Genomic DNA, 18501 nt, shown 5'->3' on the forward strand with positions numbered 1-18501 from the left:
ATTACTATACAAAATGCGTATGTCTGATTATTTATGGAGTTACAATGTACTACCTGAGGAAATCTTCAAAAGTGCACTTTCTCTATTCTTAAAATTTATTTCCCTGAGTGGTGCCAATTAAAGGATTTTTAGAGGTTTTTTTTAAGTTGAAATGTAGGTTTTATAAGTGAAACATGGCATATATTAGGCTGCTACTGTTGGTGCTCAGCCCTTCATGGGTTTCATAGAGTCATAGAATCAGCTAGGTTGGAAAAGAACCATTACCCGAGGACTTCATGGAATATTCTTGGCTTCATTCAAGTTTGCTGTATCTGTAACAAGAAAATTAAAAAAATCTTTTCATCAGTTAAGTTCATCAATTCTCAATTCTCAGTAGGATGACTGAAGCAGTGTCTTATATTTGTAGAAGTACAGCTGAAGTTTGGAGAGAAACTTGTCAAAAGTGTTCCCTAATGGAAGATTTAACACTTCTAAATGTACTGGTTTGTAATCAGCAATTGGTGTAATCTGCTCTGCACTGTCATCTGTTAGGAAGTGTGTGAACAAAATAAGTCTAGTTCTGCTAATCTCCCACTGTACCTTTACTATTTCACTCCTTCTGCTTGCTCCCCTTTTTTGGCTTTTAGCTGCTACAGAAACAGTACAGCCTTACAGAGAGGGATATGCTCTACCTTGATGCTGTCATGCAGCCTTTAGCTTAAACAAGCTGCACCTTGCTTTGATAAAGTTCTTCAGCATTAATTGTCACTGAATTGCCTGCACATGCCAACGTTTTTCTCAAGTTCTTGCCTAAATCGGAATTCCGTGAAAGCAAATAAGGGTATTTGTGTTCTGAAGGTGCTTTTTCCGAGGCACGTGAGCTACTTATCTGCTATATTATAAACAAACCTCCTTAGGTCTTTGTTTCATATGTAAATTCACTATATTCAGAAAAGAAGACGCAGTGTCCCATGCTAGTGGTACTTCTGCTTAACATATTACCATTCACTCTCACTGTTAGAAGGTTTAGGTAAATATTATCTGTTTCTAGTTAACAGCTAGCTTCTCTGCTGCTAAATATGCAGTTTTCTTTGCTTCTTCATTAACTTACTCTTGCTAATGCAGCTGTATTTAAACTGACTGGTTTATGATGTGTTTTCAGAGATGGACAAGTGATTTTTTCCTTTTTTTTTAGGGTTTTTTTTTTTTTTTAAGGAGGTTTTATCATTCTGAGAGAGAGCTGTTCCTCAAAAGAGGGATAGCACTTGTGGTTTGATTTTAAGTATATTGATTTCACTTTATCACTTTTATATTTTCAGATTCTGCTTGGATTCTGCCAGACAGACAAGGCAGAGACTTTCCATCAACTGGTCCAATTTTAGCTTGAAAAAAACCACCTTTGCTGCACATTGAAATGGGGAGGGAACCCTGCAGGAATCAATGAACGACAGCTCCACTTATCTGTCCTGCTGTGCTGAGAGCTTACCTGGTCTTGAGCCAGTGCTGCCTTGCCTTGTCCCCAGTGCTGTGTGGATCTGCACTGAACCCTTTGGCCTGATAATTCTTGCGGACCGAAAAATTGCCACTTTCTACCTGAATTTGTTAGCTTGTGTGCTTGTAGTCTGTGAGTGAGACTTACTTGATTGTAGCTGTATGCCGTTGGAGTTGGAACAATAGCTCTTTTCCATCTCCTTCTGAATGCCTTGGCCTCAGAGACTTTAAATTGCTTAGGCTTGGGTGGAGGCCAAAATACTAGTTTGCATCATCTGCAGTGGCTCCTGTCACTTCTGCATCTAGCTATGTTTTGTCATTCTGACTCCTGACAAAGGAATGGACCTAGTCAGTTGTGCTTTCATCTGCTCCAGAATTCTCCTGACATGACTTCATGAAAAAAGAGGCTCTTATGGGACAAGTATTTCCTCAGTTCTTTCACAATCTACTGTTTAAGAGTGTACAAGTTACGCTATTTGTGTTTTGATTTTTTTTCCTGACTTGTAGCCAGCTTGTGTAAGAATACTTGCAGAATGAGAAAATTTAAAAAAGAACAGTACTCACACTATCAAATCTGTTATAGAGTGTATAATTGTATTAACACTGAAGCCTAACTGGCTACTTTTTTAACATATTGTTAAGTAATATTAAAATCATGTCTTTCTTTTTGAAAGATGGAATACATTAGTATGGCAGAAGACTTGTGTCTTGCTTTTTTCTGCTCGGGTGGGGAAAGGGAAGAAGAAAGTGGTATTCTGAGCTAAGTTTCATCTTGTGTCAAAGTCAGTCAGTGAATGCTACTTAACTTAAGCATTTTCCTTGTTTGACAGCTCACCTGATGGGAAAAACTGCTATCTGGTAGAGCCAGAAAAACTCCTGCTGAATGCTGGAATTAAGTTTGTGAATTCTGTGAATTAATGTAATACTTCTGTTTCAGGAGCTAATTTGTGAGAAACACGGTAATACAAAAATTTCCAATTTGATGTCAGTGCAGAAGTGAAGTAGGTAGGCTCAATGCTACTATAATGTAAATAACTAACAATATAGTAATGTTTTACAGGTTGCATGGTATTACCCAGTGTGGAAGAAAATTGGTAATACAGGATTTTGATTTGTGTAAAGATACTGCACTTGTAGAATTTTTTCTGATACTACACTGTTTATTCTGAAGAGGCAAGAGAAGCTTTCTTCTTACTGCCAGATGACCATGCTTACCCAAATTAAAAGGCAGTTTTCCATACTTTTTTTTTTTGAAAGAAAATAGTACTTCCACTCATCATATACTCAGGACCGTACAGCTTCAGAGTTCACTAATGTCCTTTTCCAGAACCATTCCACATTTTTCTTTCTTCTTGCTAACACACATTTTTCTGTGATACACCCACTGAGCTTGGGACTGCTTTGCAAGGCACGGTGTAATTACACACAGGTTTGGACTTGGGAAGGTTTGCTTCCATGTTCCCCAGGATGCCCAGGTAAATGCTTACAAACCTCTGAGGTATCTACAACTTTACATCCCTCTTACTGGTCCTGGAGCGCCTATCCCAGTGTGTGCTGCTGGTACAGAATATAGTTGCTCATCTTATACCCGGCCATTGCAGGTAAATGAACCCTCAGTCTCCTCTTGCATAGGAGAGAGAATGACAATATCTGTTCTCAAAATACAGTTCGAGGATGTAAAGGGGTCACCTTCTATTGTCTTCAGATTGAGGTTGAGGAAGGAATAATAGCTTAGCCTCGCTTTCTTTGTCAGTGCAGTATGTATTTATTTGCCTGTGTATTTATTTGCTTGTGCTGGAGGAATAGCATCTCAAAGGTAATACCTATGCCACTTTAGCGCCAGCTGTCTGCAAAACTGTGTACTGTTGAAAGTACCTCCATCACTTATTGAAGAATAATGAACTTTGGGATTATGGAGGCTTGCAGCTGTTGCAGCCTGAGTTATATTTTAGTTACATAAAAGTAGTGAGGTTTCTCATGTGGGAGAGTGGCACTGGGGGGGGAAATGCTGTTACAACAGCTAAAGCTGGATGTTTGTGTGAAATGCAACCTCTCAGACTTCAGTTCTCAACTGTAACACAAGGTGGCAGTGGATGTCATCACTGCATTGGTACTTTCAACATCTGTAATCTCAACAAATTGAGGCATGGGGTGGAAAAACTAGTTGATGTCACATGGGCAAACACTGATGTAGCTTTTCTAGAATAGGAAAGCTTTGAAATTACCGAGATTTATAATGGTGCTAGAAAACTCATTTTCTAATACTTGTTTTCACTAGTACATGGGGAAGAAAGTTGCTTTTATTCTTTACTAGCAAAGCCATTCAAAGAGTGATACATGAATATGACTGCTTCTTTTTATCCTGGGTTAAGATAACGGAAGCCCTTTTGAGAAATATATGTATATGTGTGTTTAATATCCTTCAAAGATACTTGCCTTGTGCTTCACCGTGGTCCTGGTCCATTAGTGCAACTGACATGATTCCATGTGCTACTCAGAAAACATGAAGAATGAGTCTCCATAGGTCTGCAGTTGTTGCACTCTGATGAGAACTTACAGGCAAGCTGTATTTTTCTAAATTCATAAAGAAGTGAAGATAAGCATGGACTAGTCTGGGAGCCAGGAAATTTGAAAGTATTGGCTTCAGTTCTACCACTTTTGTGGTCTTGGGCGAACAAGTTAGTTACTGTTACTACATTCCTGAAATGGTTTTATTAAGGATTTGCTGAATTATGAGCATGTTTCTTAATGCCTAAATAAGTCAATGTGAAATCTGTGTAGCTATAGCATTATAACCTCCTGTTGGAAGGACAGATGTTCTACACCGGTATTTGCCATTCAAATGGTTCAGTGCAAGTAATGTACATTCAAAGGTAACTGAGTAGAGGAGACTTCTAGAAATCATACATCATGACTTGAGTAAATTTGAGTTCTTCATGAGAGTTGGAAGGGGGGAAATGATAGCTTTTTGAGTGGGCTACTTTGTTAACTAGTGTAACTTGTCTTCCTTACTCATCCTAACCTGTATGAAAGATTAATATCTGATCTCTGCAGGTGACTGGTGGCATATCTGCCTGTTGGTATCAGTGCAGCTGAATCTGAGGGTGTGGTACTTCTTCAGGAATTTCCTTAATGAAAGAGGGCATAATTGCACAAAGTGTTTGTATCTTGAACAGTGTTGATACTGGGTGCTCTAAGGCAGCCTTTACACAGGGATGTCTCATCTCTGCTTGGCATTCACTGTTCTTCCTTCTGAGAGAGTGTAAGTGAGAGTTAAAAAGTCTTCAGCACACTTTTGTAGTGTGGCATTATTGGCACTTAAAACTGTGTAGCTGAGGTTCAGCATGCCAGTAACACAAATCTCACCACAGCCTGAGAAGATGATGTGTTAAAAATTAATTCATGTAGTGACTGTTGAGTGCTTGGGTGTTCAGTGTGCTGACTGCTGCTCAAAAAGGCTTTGCAAAATTTGTTTCAGGGAAAGGTTAGTTTGCCTTTCGTGTGGAACCTGTTGTATCACGATGGAGAAATTAATGGTTACTAGAGTAAATATTTACACTAACACAATTTCACACGTCTCACAGTACAAATGAAGGTGTGTGACTTGTAATTGTAGAAGCTATTCTAAAAACAAGTCTGCTATGTTGTAACATCCATCTGAACAAGATTAGGTGTGTAGTATCCTTGTTGTCTTTGGCTCTTTCTCTGTATTTAAACCTTTGGGAAACCTGAAGACTGAAGCCTTTGATAGGGGAGTTCTCTGAAATGAAGTCACAGAAGCTTTTATTCAAGATGTCTCCCTTCCTACTCCTTTCCATCAGAAAGAACTTTTCAAAAATTTCTAGTTTTCCAAATTTTAAATGGCTTCTTAATTGCCAACAACTTGTGTGTCTTGTGTTATCCCATTTGTCATTAACTGAAGATGTTAAACAAACATTAAAATGTTGTATTTTGTACTGCTACTACAGGCAGCTGATGTAAGTGAAGTTCTTGAAAGGAGGATGTTTTGCTCTGCTCTGCTCTGCACAAAGAAATAACAATACCAAACCTTTGGGCTTCATTTCTGTTCTTCACCGGTCTGTGTGTTTACTTTGCTGCTGCTTTTAGCTGTATAGTTGGGCCTCTCCCAGCTCAGTACTTAGAGACATGGAAGAAACTGCTTATTGGTGTGCTCTGGATCTACCTAAAACTGTTGGAAGACATGCCAGGTAAACCTGTTTTTTCCTGTAATTACTTTTGGGTTTTACTGGTTTCCTGATAAAGATGATAGGTACAAACAGGGTTGTAAAGTGGATGGTGTCCAATTTGTATCTCTGTAGAAAAAAGGGGAGAAGGTATATATTGGTTGTGTCTTCTCTGGTAGGTTTTTCTCAGTGTGTGTTTGGTTGGGGGTTTTTTTAAACCTACTAGTTTGAATGTCTTGTTTTAAGATGGCTTGACGCATTTTCACACTTTAGTCACGAGTCCATAGCCTTTGACATTGCTGTTTCAGCAGGTATTGTTAATCAGAAATACGTGGTTTTACTGTGTCATCAGCAGCTCTTCAGGCAGAGTTGCCAGGAGAGCAGACTGTGCATAGTTTGGATGTTTGCTTAACCTAAATTTTCCTTCCAGAATGTCTGTGTTGCAGAAATACAGCAATGCAAGGATCTGCATGGATGCAGTTTGTCAAGAGGGATCTTCTGGATGGTTGGGTTTTTTTTCGATACCTCCCAAAAGACAGACAACATGCAGTGATGCACATTTAGGAATCCCATGTCAACTCTTAACCTCCATTTTCTTCACCAGTTTTTCTGGAAGCTGAACAGAAAAGTGAAACCAGCATCTCTTTGACAATACCTGACAATTTCAGATTTGTTAACTGACAAGGAACATCTGAGAAGGTAATTTTTTTTTATGCTACAAATAATACTTGAGCCCAACTTGCCATTTATGAAGAGAGGAGGCAGCTGAGGAGATGTAATACCTGTAAAGAAGCAGCAGCACCTAGTATTACGTGAAAGAATAAATAAAAATCTACACTGATGTACTCACAAATTATGTCACTTACATTGCATAAAGTAGCATGCATTCCATATGAAATGTGTGAGTTGATCAGCTGATGCAGGTCTGACGTTTCTGAGGGAAAGATGTCTAGACTTGTTTTCCCATTCTGGTTTCTTTGAAACAGCTGTTAAGTTAGTACAGTAGTTTGTGCTGTTTGGGGGAAGTTGCATGCAAGCAGAAAGCTGTTGTCTAAGATTGTTTTGCTTGTGACTGACATACAAGATTTGAATCCAGGGTGCTGGAGAAGAAAAGCTGGAATGCTGAACTCATCAGACCAGATGACTAGTGCTGCCTGCTGTTGCTTCAACAGACTTCATGATGCAAGCTATTTACCTGCATCAGCTCATGGGAAGATGGTTCCGTATTTACTAGAAATACATAATCGGTGAAGTCTTCTTCTGAAAGGGAACAAAAGCAAGAACTGAGTCACTTGAAGTCACATATTTGAATGTGTATACCTTGTCTCATGTACTGTGTCTTCAAGACCTTGTACAAGTTTTTGTCCATCTGTTGTTTGACCATTAAATGGAGTCTGCAGCATTGCTAAGGGCAGTTGAGGTTTTCAGGTGATTGTGGTGTAACCCTGGCTGGCAACTAAGTATCAAACAGTACCACTTACTCCCCCAGCAGTGGGATGGGGAGTTTAATAATTAAGGTAAAATAATAATAATGATAAAAGGAAAATAACAAAAATATATTAAAAATAATAAATATCAATGACAACCAGCAGCAGTGATACACAATACAATGGCTCATCAACTGCTGACCGATACCCAACCCTGCGCAGTGATCGTTACTTTCTGCATGGCTCCCCCCAGTTTTTATACTGGGTATGATGTGCTGTGATATGGAATATCCCTTTGGCTAGTTTGGGTCAGGTGTCCTGTCTCTGCTTCCTCCCAGCTTGTGCCTCTCCTCACTGGCAGAGCATTGGAGACTGTAAAGTCCTTCATTTGGGGTAGGTACTACTCAGCAACAACTAAAACATCAGTGTTATTTATCAGCACTGTTCTCAGACTACAGCCAATATACAGCACTGCACCAGCTGCTAGGAAGAAAACTGTCCTAGTTGAAACCAGGACATGGGGTCTTTTTTGATTAATTTGTTTTCTATTAAGTTAAGGGCAAATTAGAACTAGCCGGTTTGTAAGAGAGGTCCTCTTGGGAGCAGTCTTTAACAGGGAAAGGCAAGTTCTAAACAGTACTACATCATTCTCTTCACTTATGTATGCTGTATTTATGGTATGAGCAGTTTGCTGTAGTGAGTGAATTCTCACGCCTGGAAGCAGAAACACAGTTGTGCACTCTTGCTAACTGTGAAAGATGTGATTGGTTTCCTTGAGAATGGGAGGGGAAGAGCAAGTGCCCTATTACACTAGTCTCTAACATAGCAACAATACTGTTGCCTTTATCCTTTCCTGCAAGGGCACCTCTTAGATTTCTTAATTGAGTGTAATCTTACTCTCTGTAACAATCTGCAGATAAAGTCTTTGTCTTCTAGTTAACAAATAAACAAACTTTTCCATTTGAAAAGAATAATGAAAATGCTGTTTGATACCATTTATCTTACAAGGATCTTCTACGTATTCCTTTTTGTGCCATCAATCTACTTTACAGGCTTTAAAAGATAACATCTCTTTCATTCCTAGACTAAGACTGCATGTCTGAATAGTCAATTTAAAGAATTCATGGACCTTTTCAGTAATATAACTTGTGGTGCGTGTCACTTGCCTAAGCTGTTTTGTGGTTTATGGTGAAATTTTGTCATTCATTCTCTCCAGCTGCCTCTGAGCCTTTGTGTCATTTACGTTGGTCATACTTCATGTATTTCACCAGGTGGAGAAACTTTCTGAAGGCTGTCTTGCAGAAAATCGCATTCTTTCTGTATCATGAGTCAAGAGGCATGAAATTGTATATTGACTGTTCGTTTTTATTAAAGAAAAAAATAACAGTAATAATAGTTGGGACTGCCCGTAGTCTTCAGATGTGATTTTTAGGAGGAGCTGGCATAATATCACTGATGATAAACTGAGTGGGTAAGAAGAGAGTTGTAAGGCAAAAGCCTGATTACTTTTCTCTTTATGCAGGTGCCTCTTTTGGATGCTAACCTACATTTGTGCAATAGGAGCATCATCTCTACATGCCTTGAACATACTATGTGTAGGAGTCGAGGACTTGAATGAATTAGGCATTGGCAGAGACGTAGATTTTGGCAATGCCTTGAACTAGGACATGATAATCTGTGACACAAGCAAGTAGACTAAACATGGAAAAGAAATCTTAAAACGTTGAAGTCATTAACCATAGAAAGGTATGTTTGTCCTGGGGTTGGAATCCTTTAAATGATGTGCTCTGGCATGACCTGCTTGCCAGTTCCCTTTTTTCGTACCAGCAGTATGTCAATGTGACATGCTATGATGTTGTAGGAGGAGCATGTATTAAAAACCCAAACACAGTTGTAGATCACTGTCTCCAGGCTGGCTGGCTAATTTTGCTCATTGCCCAGTTTTTTTGTAACACAAAACAAACCCAAAAGAAACAACTAAAAATACAAAATAAAACCCCCAACCAAAACCACTTATGTATTGAAACTGGAGGATTATAATTTATACTCTTGATTGGGCTTTGAAATCAATTGACACTATGTAATGTTTAGCCGTTGGCAACTTAAGCAATCTTGAGTGTTGCTGTAATACAAAATCACCCAAACAAAAGTTAGCTCAGTGAAGAAACTGCGCAGCTGGTTGAGAAATTGTGGAAGTGATAGAGTTTTGAAATGACTGGGAGAAATAAAAAACAACAGAGCCTAATTGAGGGGGTACAGCATGGAATGCATTATGTGTGTTATTTTTCAGGAGATAATGCAGCATAAATATGAAAAGCATGTTAATTGCTTAAGTTATGTGTGTAAATGCAGATGCTCTGTTTTAACATGTAATGGTTTAATATGGTATTGGTCTTAAAGGTAATGTTATTTTAGATGTTTAAGGATTAAACATTGCACAGAGGCTACTTCTGAAAATCCTACTTCCTTTTTATTACTTCTTTTCTGGTTGTAGTAACATTTTTTTTATAGGTTTAAACTTTATAAGGTGTGATTTCATGGCTATGCTGAGCAAGTGTTGTGCTCTACAGAATTTCACGCATTGTATCTTGTATGATAACAAAATTAGGTACCTGTGGGTAAATGAAGAGAAATATAAGGTGCTTAGCAATTCCTTTTTGCATTTTAACTTGATTTGTAAAGCATGTAAAAAGATTGTTGTAAATCTTAATGCAAGTTTTTGTGTCCTACAATTCTTTGGAAATGTGTTACTTTTGTTTTGGTTCTGATTTTTCTGATTTAATCCATTTACTTTCTTAAATAGCTTTTTCCTTATGCACTGGGAATTGGTCTTTCCTTAGGAGGATTATTTGTGAATATGTGAACTGTGGTAAAGATGCCTTCAAGCTGACACTGGTTTCCCACACTGCTGTACAAATGGAATAAATTGAGGCTGAGGCAAGTATGACTTCACCTTACAGAGAATCATCAGCACAGAGATGAAGCAGTTTTGCCCCAGCTACAGTGCAAGTCTGAAACAGAGTTGGAAACTGAACCCAGTTATTAAGAGGCTCAAGTCTGTGGCTAAATTTCAAGTCTGTCTTGTGTCATGAGGATTTATAAAATAACTGTTACTGGATAAAGAAAGAGGAGCAGCACTGTGAAGCATTTGCTCTTTGCTTCATGATAATTTTTGCACTGAATGTTCTCTTGCTCATCTGTTTACTCACACCACCTCCCAGACCATCTCATCGATCCTTCTTGCTCCTACAGGCCTTGTGGCTGAAGTCCCCTGGAAATACCTGTGGAGCGATTGGGTTGTGTAAGTGCTAATGTGCTTTTGAGGGGTTTGGACAGCAAAACTTAGGAATTAGTACTATGGATTTTAGTTTGTTCAGTTAAACTGTTACCTCGTGGCCTGAAATGCCACCATCACACTGTAGTGGTTCTTAACGCAGTGTGGCCAAAACCAGACAGAGTGCCCTGTCTTGCAGTCAGCTGTTCTGCAAGGAAGTTTGGTGGGGTCAGAAAGAAGTAAAATTCCTATCTCTTTTCTGAACAGCATTGGATGAGAGAAAGAGGGAGGAGTCTGGTGTTTGCTAGCTCATTCATTCCTGGCACAGTAAAAACGTGTCCTGTGCCGGAGCAGGCAGTTGCTGGGATGGATAGGAGCTGTGGATTTCCTAGTCTGTTGTAATCTGTTGGTAAATTCTCATAAATCAGGAAGTGTACCCCACAGCTGTGGCCAGATTGCAATCCAGACTTAATGCTCAGTTTTCTATGGGTCAGTTTCACCTCTTGCTCCTGGCTTTAGTACATTTGTCTTTTACCGTGTCAGTCAGAGTATCAGGTTAATCTGGCTGCTGTTTTCCATCACTTGTGACCACATTTCCTTGTGGGAATAGGAGCTGTGAAGTGACCCTAAAACCAAGTATCATTTTTGTACTTCTGAAAGATAACGTCGTTATTATTAAATACTTCTTTCATGCCTCTGAAGAGTTCTTGGTCTTCAGAACATGCAACAGGCATAAGGAGTTAATTGTCTTCTGAAAGGTGTCATACAAAAGTTTAGCAGCAACAATTAGGTCATGGGAATATTAAATACTAATTAATGGTGTAGGTTACATGATGAGATCAGTATTGCGTGGACCTGCTACCTAGTGCAGTATCACTGTCCTATCTATGAGGAAGTAAATCAGCTGGCTTACTTGTTTAACGCCTAAGAAACTGTAAAGATACAGGCCCTCATGTAGTCCAGCTATGGTATAGATGTGATCTCCAGCAGTGATTGTCTTCTGTGGCAGTGGTTTCTACCAACTCAAAAGAATTTCCAGGAAAGCACATGACTTTTGTTCACCTTACTTGTACTAACAGAAAGGAACTGAGAGCTTTAATGAGTAGCAAGTTTTGCATTGAGTGAGGACCCTTGTCTCATAGCATATGTACTCATTTGCATGGGAGTTAGCTAATGATCGGCTCAGAATGGATTCATCTATTTCAGCTACTAAATCTCCTGTTTCCTGCCAAGAAGCATAGAGGGAGTTGAAAGCATCTGCTGCTGTGCAAAAGCAAGGGAAGAAGACCAAGCAAAGAGCTTGGCCAGGTGTGTTTGAGCATGGTGGTCTGATGGGCTGGGTTTATTCCAGTGGAATGAAAAGTTGCCTTTTAAAACTTTTTATTGAGATTTCACAATGAAATTTGACACTTGATTTAAAAAGATTTCCAATGCCTTGGTCTTCAAGTGAGAAAATAATCTTGCCTTTGACAAGTGAGACAGGATACTGAATGCTGAATTTCTGTAAGGAGTCTGTGATGCTTGTAGATCACTTAAGAGCTTCCATAATCTGTGCAGAAGATTAACATGCATCAGTTGCTGTGTTTTGTCCAAAGTGGATTTGCCAGGATTGCAAAAGCTGTAACTTTTTAAACAGTGATGAGACCTAAATGTTAACTGGAAAGGTTAAAAGTGCCATCACAGTGTTCACAGAATCCCTAGTGTTGGAAGGGACCTTTGAAGATCATCTAGTCCAAGCCCACTTAAGTGCAATTTGGTTTGCCTTTTGTCTGCATAACCAAGGCAGAAGCTTGGTTACATCAGAAACTTGGGTTTCAGAACAGTGTATCTGAATTTCACTGTTCAGAAACACCGAAATAGTTTGTGTGGATCCTGTCCTTTTGGAGTGTGGAGGTTATGTCCTGCTTCTCCTCTAGGATGAGTTGCTGAAATACTTCTCCCTTTTAAAGTGCTGTTTTGGCAGCTCCTTGTTGAAGTTTCCCAGGAGAGGAAGTACTTTGGCCATAGTGAGAGTGGTGTGGCCAGTACAGAAGTTCTTGTGCTTCATGGCCAAGAGAGCTTCCTTTTATGTTGACTGTCTTCTTCCCCTGCTGTTTTCTACTGCCAGCACTAGATGCTTTTTCATGCTTAGGGATCAACATCAGGAATGTCTTAAATTTTAGCTAAATTCGTAATAATTTCCTGTTCTTTGTCCTTGTTACCCATGTGTGCATAGCTTAAAGGACGGGTGAGTTCTTTGAAAACTTAGCAGCTGCACTCTCCAGGAGGAAGAAAAGTGATGAATTTTCAGGTAACCATAAAGCTGCAAATGCAGTCTCATGCTGTTCCTTCCAAAATAAATGGGACAACCAACACAGCATCAGAAAAAGTGCTAGAAATCGTATCTGGTTCCTTCAGGCAGTTGGCCCGGGGTGTTGCTAGCCAGGAAAAGATGAGAAAAACGGATGAGAGATTCATTTTACAAGTTTGGCTGGAATCTTAATTGCAGTTCTCCGTGTGTTAAGAAATTGAATGTTTAGCACAGACCATGGAAGGCTGGTGGTACGCACTAGAGAGGATTCCTGCAGGTGCAGCATCCTGCCCCTGCTGACAGTGCTTTTGGGAGACGCGAGGTGCACTAGGGCAAAGTCTGCACCCAGTGAAGGGCTGGCCACAGATAACCAGGAAATGGGGCATTTTGGAGGGGTTTTGGCTTCCCTTTCAAACTTTGAACCTGACTCAATTCTTTATGACTCAGTCTGGTTCGACACTTCAGGGAGATGGGTTCGGATCATGCCAGTTGCAAGATGCTATCTCCCTGCTACCCAGCCTCATACACCTGCCCAGTTGCAGACATGAAGTGTGGGCTGTGATTTTTCACCGTGATTGTGGTTTCTAGTGATCACCAAAATCTGCCAGGGTAGTGAAGTCTTAACATACACATTGCAGCCCGAGCATCCTTTTGGATGCTTGCTAGCAGCCTCCCTGTGCTGCACCCCGCTCTTTGGTGTGCTGTCAAAGCTGTTGCACTACCTGGTAACAGGTGATCATGGAGTTGATGGCTCCTTTTTGTTGGGCAAGAGGGATACTGACTTCCTTACTTTAATATTGTAGGGCTGGAAAGCTTCCAAGGGGAATTTCAGTTCTGAAGTTTTCCCATGAACATGCCTGTATTGCCAAGATTGAAGAGTTTGAGAGCCTCTAGGTAGAGGCTGAACCCAGGAAGATTGCAGAATGGGAATGCAGGATAGGATAATCCAGGTCAGAAGGGACTTGTGAAAGTCTCGAGTCCAACCTCCTGCCTTAAGCAGAGTCAGCTTTGAGATCAGATTGGGTTACTTGGGTGTTTATCCAGTTTGGCCTTGAAAACCTTTTCAGGATAGACAGTGCAACTTGTGGGCAATCTGTCCATTGGTTTATTGGTTGTAATAAATTAGTGTTTTATTTATTGTTCATTTACTTTCTAGCCTTAGGCTCAGCTTTCATGTCTCTCAGCTTTCTGTCTGTATTCGTAAAAGCAATGTTACGGCTTTTAAGCAAGTTCTGGGGAAAGAATAGGGATTAAACCCATGCATGTCAAGAATTTGAAGCAGCATTGCCATTCCAAATTTCCCATTTTCTTTAAGCATGTTCCCTCCCTTTGTTTGAAACCCCCCATCTTTTCCCACTTCTTTCTCCTTACATGGTTCCCACCCACACCTGTGATAATGGTAGAGGAGGAAGGACTATTTTCTGTGTATCTTGGGCTGCTGTAGTACCTTCACTGTTCAAACCATTTGATGCTTCATCTATTAAGCTAGGTATTACCTCAGTGCCTAAGGAACTGAAGGATAGAGGCAGTGAGATGAGTACAGGATCCACATCTCCCGTTTCTAGGTACTGCAGTAAGAAGCTCTTCATGACAATTTGCATTTATGTAATGTATTTGAAATACTGAATGTTAAACCATGAAATGTGAAGCACCTGGTTTATATCAGCCTTTAGAGGTAAAACATCATGTTCTTGCAGCAGGTTGTTCCATTATGTGACATTAGTGGTGTGAGAATTGCAGTGAAGGTGTTTGTTAGTGGTGACTAGCATATTCAACCTAGCATGTGGTGCGATATGTTTGTTAATACTGTCTCAGGCTGGTTTTGTTGATGAGGAGTCTTGTTTCATTTTGGCTGTATCACAGATGTCTCGGGCCTTTCCCTTTTTAACTTACTCTGGTTAAGTTACATTAAGGAAATTATAAATAAATGGCGATGGGCTTTCCCTGGCTGAAATTAGCTGTTGACCTTAGACTACCATAAGCTACATATTCAAAAAGCCCCTACTGATTTTCCTGGTGGGCTTGAGGAAGCCTCTGGGTGACTTTTTGTGAGTTAATGTTTGGAGGAGGAGTGGTGGGGATGGTGTGAATGTTATGTGTTTTGCTGCACGAGCTGATGATTGCTTGAATGAGTGGACTTCCTGATTCAGAGGTAAAGAATGAATGGCTTCTCCTCAGTTTCAATCTTATAATAAAAGGTACTTTAGCAGCTCGGTGTCTGCATCCCCACGCAACTGCTGCCTAGACAACTGTTTCCACTGCTTGAGAAAAAGTCCATCTGACACATCAGTGGGAAGTTGACACTTTCAGTTCATTAGAGTCTACAAGTGTATATACTCAGCTGAGAAGGTTTCAGCCTCTAAGAAGGGTCTGAAAAAGGCTTGAAATTTAAAAGCTTATAGTGTCTGAACATACAGGCTGTTACAGCTCAGCTCCCTCTTGCTGTAGCACCAGGACTACTCATTTCCCTAATATTTGTCTTTTTCTCTTCACAGGGCTAATACACCTGTCTGTATTTTCAGACTAGCTCCTTCAAATTGGTTATGACTGTGATCCAAATAGTTCTGGATAGTGGCTCTGTAGGGACTTCTTTCCCTATTTTGTTCTAATGGGTGCTTTGCCATTACATTAAAATAATGCCACTTGACAATGCAGTAGGATACTGATGACCTCTGGGAAAAGTTTCTTAATACATCAGCAATTGTATCCTACAGACTGGACTTAAAAGGAGCTCAGATACACTTGGAGAAGTTAGCAAACACAAACAGTAGGATGGGGTGTCTTCCACATGAAGTTACTGCCTTCTCCACCCTAATTGAGTTTACTGCTGAAGCAATCAATGGATGTGCTTGGTCTAAGGATTTGGGGGGCTTTTTAATATTAGAGTATCATAGGATTCAGTATCCAGCCACCAAATTGATAATGTAAATCCCTTGGTAACAGGGGGTAGTGATGATCTTAACAGCTTTTTTGATATGGCTTAGAGGGCAGCACTATGTTTGGCCCCATCTTGTTCTCACCTGAGGAACTGGTGTCTGAAAGCATGACTCTAGTGGTATCAGTATCTGATGGTGTCACGTATACAAATAAGAACTGTTAATGAACTTTACAGGGCCATTTCTCATATACATTGTTATGTCTTCTATCTTTCTAGCTTTGGCCCAGCTGTGGTTAAGATGATAGACTGACACTTATACCTTGATTTTTCTTTATATAGCAAAATAATTTATAGTGATCCCTGGGAAACCATAATCATGACTAAGGTTAAAAGGAACATTTGTAGGTCATCTAGTCCAGCCATCTTGTCTTTCGTGGTATCTAATTTACCAAATTGGCCACTAATCCACTCTTTCTCTACTCTGGGTGATGGTTCACTTGCAGACTCTACCAACACCTTTAGGGAGGTCTGACAGCAGACAGTTGTTTTATACCATGGCCTTTTATTGTGCCCTTTGTCCATGGACCAGCATTTTGCTTGCTACTGAAATACTCCTTGTTGCCTTCTGCTCCCCTTCCATGTTCTTACTCCAGCCGAGCCTTTACTTTCCTGTCCTCCTATGTGCCCAGACATCATCTCCATATTCCTTCTAAATAGCCTGCTCCCACTTCTACCTCCTGTGCGCTTCCTTTTAATGTTTGAGCGCAGTCTGGAGTTCCCCCTTGGGCAGAGCTGGCCTCCTGCCATGCTTGCTTGACTTCCTGCACATTAGAACGGGCTGTTCTACTTTGAGTGGTTGTTCTTGGAGGTCAGCTGGTACACTCCTTTGCCTCAGCCTCCAGTGGCATCCTGCCTACCAGTTTCCTGAACAAGGCTAGATTTACTCTTCCAAAGTTCAGGATCTCTATTGTGCTACCTGCTTATCTCACTTCTTTCAGGATCCTTGTATCACCATCCTACAATGGCTGCTGCCAAGGTAGTGATGAGCATTTAACAGCTTTAACTAGTTGATTAACAAGTAGCAGATTGAGCAGTGCCTCTCCTGAAGTTGTCTGCCAACTTTTTCAACAGTTGTGGGCTATGATTGTTCTCCTGATTTGTTTGTCCCCTTGCTTGTTGCCCTCCCAGCAGATACTGGGGTGGTGAAAATCCTTCAGGAGACACAGGGTGATTATGGCTGATTTCATCCACTTTTTCTTGGTTTTGGTGGCCTGTAGCAGATACCCACCACACAATTACGCTCCTTGGCCTCCTGTCTCATCCTGACCCTTAAGCTTTTGACCAGTCTGTCACATACTGTTTTGCAGAACTCCGCAAAGAACTCCAAGTTATCTGTTTTCTCTCATTTTTTTCTTCCTGAAGAGCCATCATCCATCTCTCAGAGCACCACAATTATGTAAACTCTCCCACCACATCTCTACTCCTAGAGACATCATAGGTTTGCATCTACACATGGACTTCCAGTTTCTTGGTTAGCAGCAACTGGTTGTCTGCAGGCCCCTCAGAGATGCCCTGTATGCTACACGCTGAGAAGGGAAAGGGAAGAGTCTTGAGAAAAGATTAGGGATGCTGGCTACTAGTTGTTCCTTAATTTTACTTTTTCATGCATCTGGTTCTGGTGTCACAGCATTTAATCTTTTTGTGAAGCAAAGGAGCTGCTCCACGTGTACATGAAATATCAGGGCTGCTGTTCTAAGTACGGCTATATCCTGGGAAAAGACCTTTCATAACCCCTTTCTAAGTCTAAGGAAGCGAGCACACACATACAGGCATTTCTAATCTGGCTCTTTATGCAATTTCTATGACACAGGGTGGGTTTGTGTACATGTAGAAAGATGCTGGTATACCTCTTGGGGATTGTTCACTCTTTAAGGCAGTTTGCAAATACGCTAGATCCCAGATGATTTACTTGTACAAACACGTAGGTATTCTGTCTCTGATAACTTCTGTTCAGCTTTCTTCAAGGAGGATTTGCTTTTCTTCAGTGTGGTGGACTTCGGCCGTCCAACAGTGGATTTGAGAATGAGTCCTCAGTAAGGAAGACAGAGAAAAATTTTTTCTTCCTCTCTCCAGTGTAAGGGAGCAGAATCAGCTGCTGTTGGTCCTGTACTTCCTCTTCTGAGAAGCTGGAAGACTGCAGTTCCTTCCCCCCACATCCTCATCTCTACTCTGATGTGTGCGACTATTGATGATTAGAAGTAACTTTTTTTTTTCATGTCTAGGGTTCTTCAGGTGAATTCCACCCAGGCTGTGGTAGCTCCTAAACTGTGCCCTGACTATCTGAAGAGGAACTGGCCTACAACAATTGCTAGGAGCTCAGTGCATGCTTCCCCTCAGCACTTCTCCATAGCTGTGGAAATTATGATGTGCTCAATGGCTGTAGTATCTTAGTAACTTCTTTTTGGCCTTTCTCTTTGAGGAGGTTCTGCTGTACATTGTTTGGGAGACTCCTTCAAAAGATAAACTAGCCAGTCATTGAGGAGTTTGTTCATCCCCCCCCCAAAAGAAAAGTTCTGTCCACTGTCAGATGTATTTTTCTCTTGGGCTGATCAAAAATCAAGAGATGCCTCTATGTTCTGTAACATATTTTGAACTCTGTGCTTCTATAGCACAGTAATTGTCTACTTTGTCACACCTGTAGCTGCCCTTTGTTCCCAGCACTATACAGCTGATGTGACCAGATTGCTCAGTTTTAAGCTATCCTTTACCTGTCTGTCACCAGGAAAGTGTCTTGCAGGTCTTGTTTGTGGTGAAAAAGCTGCAATAAAGTAGACCAGAGACTGATGGCAGCTGTAAAACCTTGGGATGGAGTGCCATTTCATTGCATGCAGCCTGTCACTGGGCAGGTGTGAAGATGGCAACAGCCTGTTATTAGCAGAATCCTTTTCAAGGAGGAGTACATACTTTGACAGTACAAG

The 18501-nt window shown here is 40.6% G+C and overlaps 1 protein-coding gene and 1 long non-coding RNA gene across 3 annotated transcripts in view; both read left to right on the forward strand.

The window, feature by feature from the left end:
• Positions 1–2170, forward strand: part of FAM193A (family with sequence similarity 193 member A) — a 79197-nt gene extending 77027 nt beyond the window's left edge. For both annotated transcript variants that reach the window (XM_061376016.1, XM_061376017.1), the window contains one exon: positions 1299–2170. In XM_061376016.1, coding sequence (XP_061232000.1) covers positions 1299–1392 — 94 coding nt within the window. In that variant the 3' untranslated portion in view covers positions 1393–2170. The remainder of the gene's footprint in view (positions 1–1298) is intronic.
• An 8087-nt stretch (positions 2171–10257) lies between these two features.
• The window catches only part of LOC133224523 (uncharacterized), a 32084-nt gene continuing 23840 nt past the window's right edge, over positions 10258–18501 (forward strand). Inside the window, exon 1 of the long non-coding RNA XR_009728868.1 lies at positions 10258–10382. This is a non-coding gene — a long non-coding RNA (uncharacterized LOC133224523). The remainder of the gene's footprint in view (positions 10383–18501) is intronic.

Source organism: Neopsephotus bourkii, unplaced genomic scaffold (genome assembly GCF_033783945.1).
Source record: "Neopsephotus bourkii isolate Nb327-2 ecotype Australia unplaced genomic scaffold, CSIRO-AGI_Nbou_v1 NB_1686, whole genome shotgun sequence".
NCBI classification, from domain to species: domain Eukaryota; kingdom Metazoa; phylum Chordata; class Aves; order Psittaciformes; family Psittacidae; genus Neopsephotus; species Neopsephotus bourkii.